General features: G+C 39.6%; 3 protein-coding genes and 1 non-coding gene across 4 annotated transcripts; all 4 read right to left on the reverse strand.

The window, feature by feature from the left end:
• Positions 1 to 33: 33 nt before the first annotated feature.
• Positions 34 to 2,122, reverse strand: LOC131769203 (5'-tyrosyl-DNA phosphodiesterase-like). The gene has a single exon (XM_059084962.2). It carries the CDS (start codon positions 2,046 to 2,048, stop codon positions 1,089 to 1,091), a length of 960 nt encoding a protein of 319 aa, XP_058940945.1. The 5' UTR covers positions 2,049 to 2,122; the 3' UTR covers positions 34 to 1,088.
• A 225-nt stretch (positions 2,123 to 2,347) lies between these two features.
• LOC131769267 (bis(5'-adenosyl)-triphosphatase enpp4-like) lies at positions 2,348 to 5,090 on the reverse strand. The gene has a single exon (XM_059085003.2). The coding sequence runs from the start codon at positions 5,020 to 5,022 to the stop codon at positions 3,502 to 3,504; it is 1,521 nt and encodes a 506-aa protein (XP_058940986.2). The 5' UTR covers positions 5,023 to 5,090; the 3' UTR covers positions 2,348 to 3,501.
• Positions 5,091 to 6,811: 1,721 nt separating this feature from the next.
• Positions 6,812 to 8,846, reverse strand: LOC131769075 (translationally-controlled tumor protein-like). Its single transcript, XM_059084814.2, has 3 exons — positions 8,782 to 8,846; positions 8,226 to 8,299; positions 6,812 to 7,429 (listed from the first exon to the last, which is right to left on the reverse strand). The coding sequence occupies exons 1-3, from the start codon at positions 8,807 to 8,809 to the stop codon at positions 6,812 to 6,814; spliced, it is 720 nt and encodes a 239-aa protein (XP_058940797.2). The 5' UTR covers positions 8,810 to 8,846.
• Positions 8,847 to 12,007: 3,161 nt separating this feature from the next.
• On the reverse strand, positions 12,008 to 12,086 carry LOC136282071 (small nucleolar RNA R12). Its single transcript, XR_010718074.1, has one exon. It is a non-coding gene; the product is annotated as a small nucleolar RNA R12 (small nucleolar RNA).
• Positions 12,087 to 12,766: the final 680 nt, after the last annotated feature.

Here is a 12,766-nt window from a genome sequence, read left to right on the forward strand (position 1 = left end):
ATTAGGGATGTACATTTTTCTTCTTTACATAAGAGCTCTATTTATTCATTTAGTGCAATTATTGAAAATGAGCTTAGGAATTTTGTGAAATGTTTTATTTTATTGTGGTAATAATCTTGTGATAATCAGTATTTAGATTGTTTCTAGAGTGCTGTGAGATACGACAGTGCATGCAAACATGCAAACAATTGTGTCACTTTAATAAATAGGAGCTTAGTCAGATGTAAGAACCCTAGAAAACTCCCATATTCAAGACCACCATTTTGGTGTACTTAATTTCTGGTGGAACCTGTATTTGGTTGTTAAGATCAACTTTCAATACTATACCCTGCAATCTTCTCTCAAGATTTTCAATTTCATTTCGTTTGTATTGCATTGCTTCTTTCAAAAATAATTACAACTATTGCACAAACACGAGCATTCTAAAATAGTAGGATTACATCATATCAAATCAAATTTGGTGCTCAGGAATAAAATAATAAACATGATGGTTTGAAACCATGTGAAGTTTTCATGATCCTGTAACTGGGGTATACAGAGTAGAGTTGTTTATCCAAGTTGGTTGTGGTTTGGCACTGATAAGAACTATTAGTGCTAGACCTCCAGCAAACCCCTTGTGACTGATCTCCAGTCTTCCCCCTGGCAAATAAATGTGCACCCTGCAGCCAATATGACCCAACCAAAACATTTATTAAACAATAATGTGTCTAACAACTGCATTTTTGTCTCCCACCAGGGAGAAACATGAAATCTTTGTATCTTGTCACTGCTTCATGAGAATATGAACACATGCATTTCGTTCCATTCTCACCTGTTCTGATAACACATGAAGTCAACAAACTGAGCAAGTTGAGCTTACACAATTAAAACTGCTTCTTTATGTTGAACAATAAAATATATTGTGGCCGAAACATTTTAAGACAGTGCTTGCCTCTGCCCCAGCCCTCACCTAGTACAAGGGTGGAGAACTGTGGCCTGATAAGGGTACCTCTACCAAAAACTCTACAAAGCATCTGCCTTAAGGTGTACCCTGTTTTTTCTTTTCCATCTACATGGGTGAACTACAGATTAATTAACTTTTCCCATCCTCATGGCCTCTTGAAATAAACCCCCTTTTCAGCCTGGGAATTCTTTTTATTGTAACTGGTTTTCTTTGATGCTTCAAGAACAGTAAAAATACCAAAATGATCACTTGGAAGGACACCAGATTTTGTCATTCTATCATCCACAACTGTTACCTCTTTCACTTTAAAGCCTGAAAGTTTGCAAAAGACACGATCCAAGCGATCCTTCAAAGTTGATTCTCTCTCTCTCACAATGAACGGATTTCTCCTCTCGTCCCAAGTGTAACCATTACTGTCTGTATGTCCAGGAATTGCAAGCCACGCGTCAATCCACTGCACAGGAAGAACGACATCACCATCAAATTGACGTTCCAGATTCATATCACCCATCACACAAACATTTTCAAGCGTAGAAAGCATTTTCACGGTCTCCTTTAGATGTTTTTCTCGCAATTTGGAAAATCTGCCAGAATGCTCCAAATGAGTTGTTGCAATCACAAACTTCCGTGTCTTTGGTGCCAAATTGAACTTGATTTCTGCGGTCAAAAGTTCACGCTGATATGGAGAATCTTCAAACGGGTAGGTCTGCCATTTTTCGATCGGAAATCTGCTTAAAATAACTACAAAATACCCAGGGTGTCTTTCAGCATCAGGCGGTGTTAAGTGATATCGAGAAAACCATGGCTGTTTTCGGAGTAATCCTAAGTTTACGCGAGTAACTTCTTGAAAAGTTAAAATATCAGGTTTGAGATCTTGCACGATTTTCCCCAGTGCTTCCATCCTTTCGGCCATTTTGTCCGGAGAAAACCAAATATTAAATGTAAGCATCTTGATTCTGATGGATCCAGCAGGTTTGTGAACAAAATCTGCACTATATTTCCTCCCGAATTTAGGAACACCGAAAAAAGAACGAAGCACAAAAACAGCAATAATCAGTACTGCGAGTATCAGCAATGGTCCACGAGGGATGTAATTCGCCGACATCTTTAGTAGTTCGACCCTTTTTGAGGAGAAAGACTTAGATAAAATGGTTAGGCTAGCTGCTGCAGTCGTGGCAAAAACCCCCAGGCATTCTTGTTTGTTTTCTCAGTCCACTAACCTCTGTTCGACACGGGGACCTGGTAACTGTTCACAGCCTTGTCATTGCGTGACGTAACTTCAGGTTGTTTAAGCTTGTCACGCAAAACGATTCTTCCAATTCTAATTAAAGCCAATTAACAAAAAGATTAAACGACAATTGCTTTAATGATTTGACATTTCTACTGATTGATTTGACATGTACAAATGGTGAAGGAGGGAAATCAATATTTATGTCTCGTTATGATAATACGAAAAAAATACGATATTGAATATTTATTTCAAAATTCTTCAACTCCAGGGAGATTTTTAAGCTTTGACAGGCAGAAAAAGAAGCAAATAAAAAATATACTCCTAACAACAAAAAACAACCACAACCAAAACAGCAATGAAAACTCAAGAGTGGATTTATCTCATTGACAATGTTCATTTTAAAACACTGGTAAATTTATGTGAATTTCAAACTCCAAGACGGGCTGGTAACATTATTAATTTTTTATGTACATTAAGTGTATTTAAATTGGACTAACTTAATATGCTATCAATTTTTCATGTCTATAATAAACGCAACCAACATTGACAATTAAGTTCTATGAAATAGATAGTTACATTTTAATATTATTGATTTATTTCATCCCAGGAAGTCAGACTACAGGTGCGGAAATGTTTTCTAGCTTTCACAATACGAGATAGATGTTCTGACAAAAACATACATGTTTGTTTTCTCAAAAACATGCAATATTTTCATGGTAATCCGACAGTTATTACAACATCAGCAATCAACACTAACTCTTCACTGGCTAGCAAGAATTACACAATTGACAGTTCGAAATGTACAAGTGACAGTTGAATGGTATTACTTACAAACAAAGCCAGCGATTTGACTCGCTTGCTCTATTAAAATGATAATTTTTTCACTCTTTTCATAATGCCCCCTCTATGTACACATATCCTTTTTCAAATTCTACCCTGCTGGCAAGCTTTTTCTATCCAGCCTGTTAAAACACTCTTTACACAAATAAATTATCGGCACCTAAAGAAAATTTAAAATAGTACTGTCAAGTTCATTATTAATCACTGCAAAATTTGCATGATTCATTACCGGTACACCATTTGAAAGCAAAAATTATTTTCCATGATTGTTATTTATTGTCAGTTGTCGATATTTATTCCAAAAGCGCCGATAATCCTGAAAAACGAACTCTGTTTAGATCCAAAAATTATAATCTTTGCGCTAAAGAATATCAGCTCTCTTGCACGTTAATCTTTTTTAACACTCAGGAACACAAACATGAAACGTGTCGCAGTTGTATCTTAATTCTTGAGTGTAAAAGGCGAGGCAATTTTTCTGCGGTTTTAATTACACTGTCACACCTTCGTCGTGATCTTCTTGCAAGGCTTGTGTTTCCTCAGCTTGAATCGCCGGTGTCTCTTCGCTCTCCATCCACGTTTTTTTAGATTCCTTGTCTCGCTTGCACCAGCGTACCGTCAATAAAATCGATGCAACCAGGAACACAACAACCGCAAAACCGACAGTCGCAAACCCGACAATTTTCACAATATTATTCCCATCTTTTTGTTTTGATGTGGAGCTTTCGGTGGTTTCTCTAGTCGTAGTGGGTGTGGCGAAAGGTTCCCCAAAGAGCTGTTTCACCCTGGCCATGGAGCCATTATTCGGTGCAGGTTTAATTCCGAGAATTTCACAGATCATGGGGTAAATATCCAGGAGCTTAAAAGAGTCTGAACTGAAGTTCTTTTTGAACGCCGGTCCGCGAGCGATCAAAAATGGGTACATGTCCTCGTGTTCAGTAGAGTAACCTTGTCCTCCTTTTATCATACCTTCCGTCAAGTTCGTCGACATTTTAGAGCTACGAGCGTACCAACCTTTCTTCATCAATACCAGAACAGAGCCAATTCTTCGATTCTTTTTGAAATGCAGTTTTTCCGGAACATGTTCCTTCCTGTACACTTTGAAACGGTCCAGGTTTCTTTCCCCTTCCTTTAACTTATCGTACACATATCTTTCTTGCCCTGAGTGAGGTTCCAGGGTTAAAAACGCTCCATTTCCCGCCCAAAGTTCGTAACTACTTGCGTTTACAATGTCATCGAAGTTGACAAAATAACTCGTGTTGTATTTTGCCAAACCATGATCGGAAGTAAATATAACGTTAACTTTATCGAGTAAGTTAGCCTTTCGCAGCTTTTCCACGAGATAGCCAACTACAGCAGTGTCGGTTTTCTCAATGGCATTCGCTGTTTTAGGTGAATCAGGCCCGTATGTGTGACCGGTTCTGCCAGGTTCCGCGAAATACATCGCTATAAAGTTTGGAGGCGCCTTCATGGTTAGCCATTTCATAACAAGGTCAATTCTCTCCTTTTCTGACATGAGATTGTCCTTAGAAACGAACGGTTTGGAATATTTCGCATCATCGCTGCTGAAACTGGGCAAATAGCCTCCAATGTTCACATCGTATCCCGGCCAGTAACTCAAGGCGCTTTTAAAACCTTGTTTCTGATTTGACACCCAGATTGGCTCCGCTCCATCCCACCATCTTGTTTCGTTATTACTGCGGAGAAACGTTGCGTTAAAATCCGGATCAAACATCTCGTTCGCAATAATCCCGTGGCTCTCAGGGTACAGACCTGTTACAATTGTGTACAAATTCGGCATGGCAACCGTCGGGAAAACGTTTTCAACGTACTTCGCCTTCACTCCGCCGCCAGCTATAAAGTCAAGATTTGGTGTGGATGCTTTCGACATGAAATCCCAGCGAAAACCGTCTAATGCAATCAAAATAACAGTTGAATTGCTTGCTGCTGTGCTCGACACGAAGCAAATATGCCAAGTGAGGTACACAAACAGCAACCTTTCAGCGAGCATTTTGCAGTCGCAGGACGGTTCACAGGTCTGTCAAAACCTAACCCACGCGTATAACACTTACTCATTAATTCACTTTGCAGAAAACAGCGACGCGCAACAAAAAAAATTTGCATATTTCAGTTGACTATTTCGTTGTGGTCAAAGAATTTGTTAAAGCAGCATGAGAGATGAACAGCTGGGTATGCAAATCATATATCACCTTCATGAAATCAAATCAAATCCATCCCAGAACCCCAGCTGAGTTAATAACTCGACAGATCCTGCAGTTAAAATCGATAAATTCCTTATTTCCTTTCGTATAGTTCATGTTTTTGCTAAATACACTTCCTTCTTCGATAGAGCGAGACATCGCGAAAAAGCGAATTAAATTTTACAAGGTTACGCCACTTGCGTCTGCGCATAGACGTTATGTAATTTTTCAGTTAGACACTCCAGGCATCAATTCCCATACCACTGTTGCTGCAGACTTAAGCACGTATTTTTAGCTTCGCGAGACAAAGGTTGTTTTCTAAAGTCAATCGAATGCAAATTGGTTGTAATTTTATTGCAATCACCTTCCCTGATAGCGCAGACATATATTCCATTAAGGTTCTAGTACATAATTTTCAATGACAAGGCTATCTATGAAGTAAAATGAAAAATCAATATTGCGTGTATACGTGTAGTTTTAGCCAGCTCTCGTACGTACCAAGCCTATATTTTCGCATACTCAAAAAGGGTCTGGGTAAACACACATTTTTACATCAATTTGCATAGTTTACTTCAAAGCCGATTATAAGCACTGAGTTAATTAGCACATGACTTAAACTTTGCAAGGGGTACTAAATCGATCAATGGGCACGGGCACCCTAGCTTAGGTTTGACGGGAGGGGGGCCTGGGGTTGAATTGGTATCATTCGTAAGCGGTTACCAAAAAATGTCTCAGAGAAAATCGGGCAAAAACCCCACCGAAAGATAGGGCAGAGAAAAAAACCTCGCGAAAAAAATCTCAAAATGCGGCTCCAACTGGAAAAACACTGCTCATCATACTTGTCATAATCTTACTCGTCATTTGCGCACGAAACCTAAATTTGAAGATGTTTGTTTGTCACGTGTCACGCCAGTTGACAAATGTCTCGTGGAAAAGATGACAAAACAGTGTCACAATTACTCTTCACTTTATTAGCTTATGAAATGATCGTGCAAAGTGAAAAACAAATAAAATGATTGTTGGAATACGGTGCCTGTATGTCGTCCTCTTGCTAACTTGAATTTGAATTACTGCAAAAAAAATGAAAAGAAGGAAATCTCATTCATTATGGTAGGGAACGTTTCACTGCACATAGATGAATTCAGGAAAATTAAACATAAGTTATCTTTGCTCGGCTGAGATTCTGTGCGTGCAGAATCCAGTCTCCTCAAATCAAAGACTTAAATCAAAGTAACCAACCAGAAAAAAAGGTGATTAAGGAAAAAAACTGGGTCGAGACAACCTCACTCATCGATGTAAACGAAAACCCAATGCAATCGCAGATGACTTTCCACGTGCAATTAAAAATTACTTCAACCAATGACAAGGCCCTTTGGGGTCGGTCATCATTTATCGTAGGGGGGTGGGTGGGTGGGTGTCGAGGGATTCTGGGGGATCACATAGTTTTCAGGGGGTAACGGAGGGGAGATCAATCGTCTCTAACAGAGTTTAAAGGGGTTCTATGGGAAGTTGACCGCCAATGAGGGGACTACAGAGTTTTAAGGGGTTAGTTAAGTAAATTTTATTGTGACATAACCGAGAGCATTCACCCCCTCCCCCTCAAGCGATAATTCTTGCCTGAGGGGGATCGAATCTCCGAGGAAGAATCCTCCAGAATAATAGAAAAGGCGGTCCAAAACGCTCGTCAGCGGACTTATCAATGAAAGTAAAACAGGAATGAAAGTAAAATTCCAAATATACCCCCCGGTAGATGAAAAGGAAATACGACACTCCCGCAAATCTCACCGCTTCCTCCTTGTAAAGACCATCTTTGAAGAACAGCATATAAGGTGTCTCGCCATCTTCACGAAATCCCAAGAAAGCAAGCATTCCTTCGCATTCATAGCCATCGTCCTCCCCGCGATAAAATTTCCAGTTTCCAATTTTAAGAATTCTCTGCACGGCTTTACTAACATTGACTTTGAATGTGGGCACATAATCGGGTCTGGTCTCTTTAATTTTTGTCACTAGCTTTTTTACGTAAGTTTGAATTGCCTTCTCAACGTCTCCTTTTTTCGGCGGAACCTTTAGCGTCTCGTCCTCTTCAAGGTTGCTACCTTTTACAAGGTTGACGACTTTCTGGGTTTGTTTTTCTTCAGTTCCAGAATCTTCCGGCTCCTCTGCGGATTTATTTCCGCCAATTAAATTATCGTCTATCGAATCACCTTCAAGTATGAGCTGAGGAAAGTGAAAAATCCATCTCAATAACAACCCTCATTGGTAATCTTTCATTTCCGCAAATGAGATTGGTGTATTAGTTGCTTTATTTTGTACTAATTATTCTGTAGAGGTGTAATCGGACAGTTGACGGTGATAATAGGACAGTTGGCTGTAATCGGACAGTCTAAGCCGCCAATCATCCTCAGCTAAATCCATCAAACACAGTATTAATTATAATAACCATGGCAACAATCACTTACATTAAAAATTTGGAGAATTTCCAAAATGGAGGGAACTTTTTACTTTAGATTATGTCTCTACAGGAGATATTTTCTCAGATAAATTTATTGTTTTTTCCCTAAGTTGTAATAGTTATGATCGATTGACATATATCAACATTCCTATCCTCGCAGTACGCAGCAAGTTTATCACCACGGACCTAAACGGCTTGGCCTGGTACGAATCTCTTACAGCACAGTGGTAGAGCATGCGCATCCGTAGCACAAATCAAAGGGTCGTTGGTTCGACTCCTTATGGGAGCATTAAGACTTCTTTTTTCTCCGAGTATGATTGGATCATTCACCGAGTAACATCATCTTTCATACAAATATCTTATTGATCCAGTTATGAGCTGGTTGGGCCATTTTTTTTGTTCTTACCGCATTTTCATGTCATTTGTGATCTCTTACTAAACAGACGCAAGGCATCTGGCATAGTATTTGTCAAGGGAAAAACAGTAGCAATTAGAGGCCAAAACTGATGGCACACAGAACCGAGAGCTTTAGTTCAGAAAAGTTTACATTTTGTTTCTTACCTTGCCTTCGACTTCATAGAAGATACCATCGTCTACTTCTTGATATTTGTAAGCGTCTGAAAACATGTCTTTCTCTGTTTAATTAGAGATCATAAAGTTACGTCAAAAAGAAACTCCGCAAGCTGTTAGCACAGCTACATCGTAGCGGCAGTGGTGACACGAGAGAAAAAAATGTCTGCATGGAACCCCTATTATTCGAAAACAATGCTGTTGACCCACAATCTATTGTGGGCCTAAATTCTTTGGTGTTGTGTTTCATGATTTGAATGCATAATAACGAATGGGTTCTACGAAAATCTTAGCATCAAATACTGCCACTGAAATAATTACACAGAGGGTGAGCTGCAATTAAAGAGGTCGCAGAAAAGAGGCCGGAAAAAAATTAGGTTGTAATGCAATTCGAATCCAGGCATTCCTAAAAGTTGGGCACTTTCACCGACAAAGCGACAGAGACAAATGTTGGGAGGACACAAATATTCCACTAGCTGTCCGAAGTCATCTTTAGAGAGCAACTTGATTCATTTCTTTCTCTATGTAAGTTCTGAACAGCACATACCTGTAATTATGTCCTTAAAGAGAATCATGTTTGTTCAATTGCTCAACCACGATGCTAGAAGATTAATACAACGCGTTACACACACAGCGGCAATGGTAATGAAAGAGAAAAAATTTTCTGCATGGACCCCCTTTTCATTCTAAAACAATGCTGTTGGCCTACAATCTATTGTTTTCGCATTTATTTTCTTTGTTGTTGTTTTTTTCTTTCATCCAAGATCTGAATGAGTTCTACGAATATCTTACCATCAAATGCGACCACTGAAATAACTGTAAAGAAGATAAGCTGCAATTAAAGAGAATCATGAACTTCGAAATAGATCTCGCTCACCGTGGAGTCTCTGTGGCTCAGTGGTAGAGCATCGGAGCGCGGAATCAGAAGGCCTGAGTTTCGATTCTTCATGGGGACTCAGAATTTTTTCTTTGTCCCACGTTCGTGACGAGTTGATAATACATCTTTCCCTATTTCTTTCCCGAGCTCAAAACTTACCATCTCCCTTGTTCTATTTACAAAAAAAATTATGTTTGTTCGATTGTTTGCTAATTTGACTGGAAATTTATCCAACAACGATGCTAGAATATTAACACTAGACGTGATTTAAACATTTTAGGCCTTTTTATTATACCCTTGGGATGTAAAAGTGAACGTCAACAATTATTAGCCTGCAGAATAGGCGTGCTTTTTTGGCGTTTTTCAGTCCTGTAAAATGCAAAAAAATTATGCCTTTTCTGCAGGTTTTTATTCGAGAAGCCCTTCGTTTAATTACGAACGAGCCAATTGTAAACGATAAGTAGAGGAAATACATCGATGATATACTGACAAGCACAAAAGGAAATAATAAATTTTGGATAAGAACACTATCGACCATAAATTAACGACAACTGCAAACACCAGGACGCATCCATGTCATTTATGAGATTTAAGTCCGGGGTCGTATTAGAGCTGCTTTTTGTTTGGTTAAGTGAAAAATCTCTCTACAAGTAGCGTAAAATAAGTTCCACTCCCAATTCCAAGAACTTGCCAAACTTTTGCAGATCGCCAAATTTTCGCCAATCTTCAAAGGACCCGACGTCCTGCCTCGGAGGCCTCTAAATTTTGGCAGAACAAACAATCATATTATTTTTTAACCATCTGAGTCAATGCGCCAGAAACGTTCCAAATCAAATTCCTCTTGTTGGGGTTCGGCCATGACATGTAGGGTAGAAGTGCTGGGGCTTCTTGAAGGGTTGCACATGGAAAGGGAACCCAATAAGAGGTATCCAAGGTTGGAATTGGCTGCTGTAGGACCTGGACCCTTTATTATCTCGTCTTCAACTTCATCCCACTAAGGATCTGCACCTATTAGAATGTCAACTGTGAAAGGCGAACCGTTGATGGTAGGATGCCCTAAGATCAGTCTCTCTAGTTGTGGTAAGTCCCTTACATTGGTACCAGTGTACTAACATTGGTACTAGGCAACGAGAGGTGCAGCTATGGTTGGTAAAATAATTGCACGAATGGATATGATCTCCCGTTGAATGGTTTTAAGGTGGACTGTAACAGTGTCAACTTGCTTTAGAGATATGGCTTCTTGTGTTTCAGTTTTTAGAACAAGCTTGACTGCGACATTTGATGTATTAAAGGAGCGTTGAGAACCCTCGTCCGATAGAATATGTGCATTGATATGGTTATTGTGGCTGTTTTAAGTAGAATGGGAGGGTAAAGGGGGTAAGTTTCTAAAGAAACTGTGGTGCTGCGTCAGTGGGAGAGTATAGCAAGTAATTTAGTGTTAACAGCTGAGTTGAAAACGTCAATTAGCCATCGTAAAGGGTAAAAAAGCTGACGTTTCGGGCGTTACCCCTTCGTAAGAGCGATTGGAGGAATTGTAGGTTGTGTGTGGGTTCATATACAGAAAGTGGAGCTACGCCATTGGTGGGAATATGGTGACGAGAAAACAGGAATAAATTAGTTGAATGAAAAGCGTTCGTTGATTCCGTGGTGATTAAGGGTGTCGATTTGGAAGATAAATTTTTGTTCTAGTGTTTTGCGGCTTTCCGAACTGCCTAGATGTAAGGAAAGGCCGCAGACTGCCATATGCTGTTTAGAATTTTTAGGGAGATTAAAGTGTCTAGCGACTGGTTTGGATGCGTCCTTTTCATTTCTTTCTACGTGGCGAAGGTGTTCTCGGAATCGGTCACCTTGTCGTCTTCCTGTTTCGCCGATGTATAATTTATTGCAATAAGTGCAAGTTATGCAGTAAATAACATTGGCGGAAGTACACGTTAAGTGATCAGTGATCTTAATGGATCTCTTGGGTCCCGATATTTTCTCTACGTTATGAATGAAAGAACAAGTTTTGCATTGTGAACGAGCGCATTTGAAAGTTCCAGATTGGTCACTGGTTTGAAATGAACTCCTGACGAAAAAGTTGCCTATGTTTTTGTCACGTTTGAATGAAATAAGTGGGGGTTGCGAAAAGATAGTGCCAGTCTCTCATGTCTCTGAATCGTTTTGGAGTAATTTAAAATTTTTAAGAATGATAGATTTAAGTGTGTGGTTGTGAGCGTGAAATGTAAGAGTAAATGGAATGGGAGGGTGTTTGAAAACATCATTACCATATCAATATGGCGGACGGTCACGTTTTTAGAGCTCTTAGATGCTGGATCATTCTGCTTTATTTCTACGTTTGTTTCTCTGGTGCACTCCTTCCCAAGGCTAATCCTGACCTCGATATATCTGGTGATACTCTTCTCTTCATTTCTCACGGTCTGACGACAGTGAGAATTCAACCTTTTAACCATCGGTCACCGAGCTCGCAACATGCAAAGAATCTCCAGTTGCCGAATTCAAGACTTCTACTCCTTGGATGCCGTTTTGCGATTAATTCCTCTCTTTCCTTACTACTCATTCGTCTCGCAAATGATGTTGAACTTCAACCTGGTCCTGTTGGCTCCTCTAGTTCACATGACATCCTGTCTGATCTTCGGGATTTGTCAACGAAAAATGGGCTTACAATTATTCATTATTCAGCGAACAGGGATAGTCTATGCCAAATGATCGATGATTCCAAGCATATAGACATCATATCCCTCAGTGAGACTCATCTATCGGACAGTGAAGAGGCTCAAGTTCAACTGGATGGCTATACGTTCATTAATAGACCAAGGAAAACAGGCAAAGGTGGAGGTGTGGGAGTTTATATCTCCTCTTCTGTCCCCTTTCATAGAAGACTAGACCTGGAACGCGATGGGATCGAATGTATCTGGATAGAAATTCTATTTCCAAAATCTAAGGGTATCCTTATTGGTTTTATTTATCGCCCCCCGAGTTCTTCAAAGCATCTTTGTGCAGATTTTGAAAATAAACTGGAGTCGATGCTTTCTGCTGTATCATCTGAAAACAAAGAATGCATTTTGACAGGCGATATCAACTGCAACTATTTGGTAAGCTCAGACAACAAAGAACTGAAGGCAATGCTATTGTCTTTTGGCCTTAAACAGCTAATCAAGGATCCCACGAGGGTAACGCAAGTTTCAAAAACACTGATAGATGTGATTTACACAAATCGCCCTCAGAATGTTTATAGTGTTAAAGTCATTCCCGCCGGCTTAAGTGACCATGATATGATTGGTTGTGTCCGGAAGCTGCATAACCATAAATTCCAGCCAAGAACCATCACCTGTCGAAACTATGCTAATTATGATCCTATATCCTTTTGCAATGATTTACGGTCCAATAGTTTCACACCTATCTTTAAATCCTCCTGCGTTAATGAAGCATGGTCTTTTTTGAAAGCCATTCTGAAAGAATGTATTGATAAGCATGCGCCAGCTATAAAGAAGAGGATCAAAGGGAAACTCAGCCCATGGCTTACACAGAAGGTAAAGCAAGAAATGAATACCAAAGATCAGCTTTTGAGAAAAGCGAGAAAGACAAATCGTGAAACTGACTGGTCTTCGTACAAGCGCCAACGAAACAAAGTTAACGGTATGGTAAAAAATTGCAA

The sequence above is a fragment of the Pocillopora verrucosa genome, chromosome 6 (assembly GCF_036669915.1).
Source record: "Pocillopora verrucosa isolate sample1 chromosome 6, ASM3666991v2, whole genome shotgun sequence".
In the NCBI taxonomy this organism is placed as follows: Eukaryota; Metazoa; Cnidaria; class Anthozoa; order Scleractinia; family Pocilloporidae; genus Pocillopora; species Pocillopora verrucosa.

Bases quoted from the DNA above. Each gene is read 5' to 3' on its own strand.
- LOC131769203 (XM_059084962.2), bottom strand. From the start codon at position 2,048: ATGTCGGCGAATTACATCCCTCGTGGACCATTGCTGATACTCGCAGTA.
- LOC131769267 (XM_059085003.2), bottom strand. From the start codon at position 5,022: ATGCTCGCTGAAAGGTTGCTGTTTGTGTACCTCACTTGGCATATTTGC.
- LOC131769075 (XM_059084814.2), bottom strand. From the start codon at position 8,809: ATGATTCTCTTTAAGGACATAATTACAG. The intron at 8,300-8,781 runs GTATGTGCTGTT...CTAATTAAACAG, and splicing joins CTTTAAGGACATAATTACAG to AGAAAGACATGTTTTCAGAC. The intron at 7,430-8,225 runs GTAAGAAACAAA...CACTTTCCTCAG, and splicing joins TCTATGAAGTCGAAGGCAAG to CTCATACTTGAAGGTGATTC.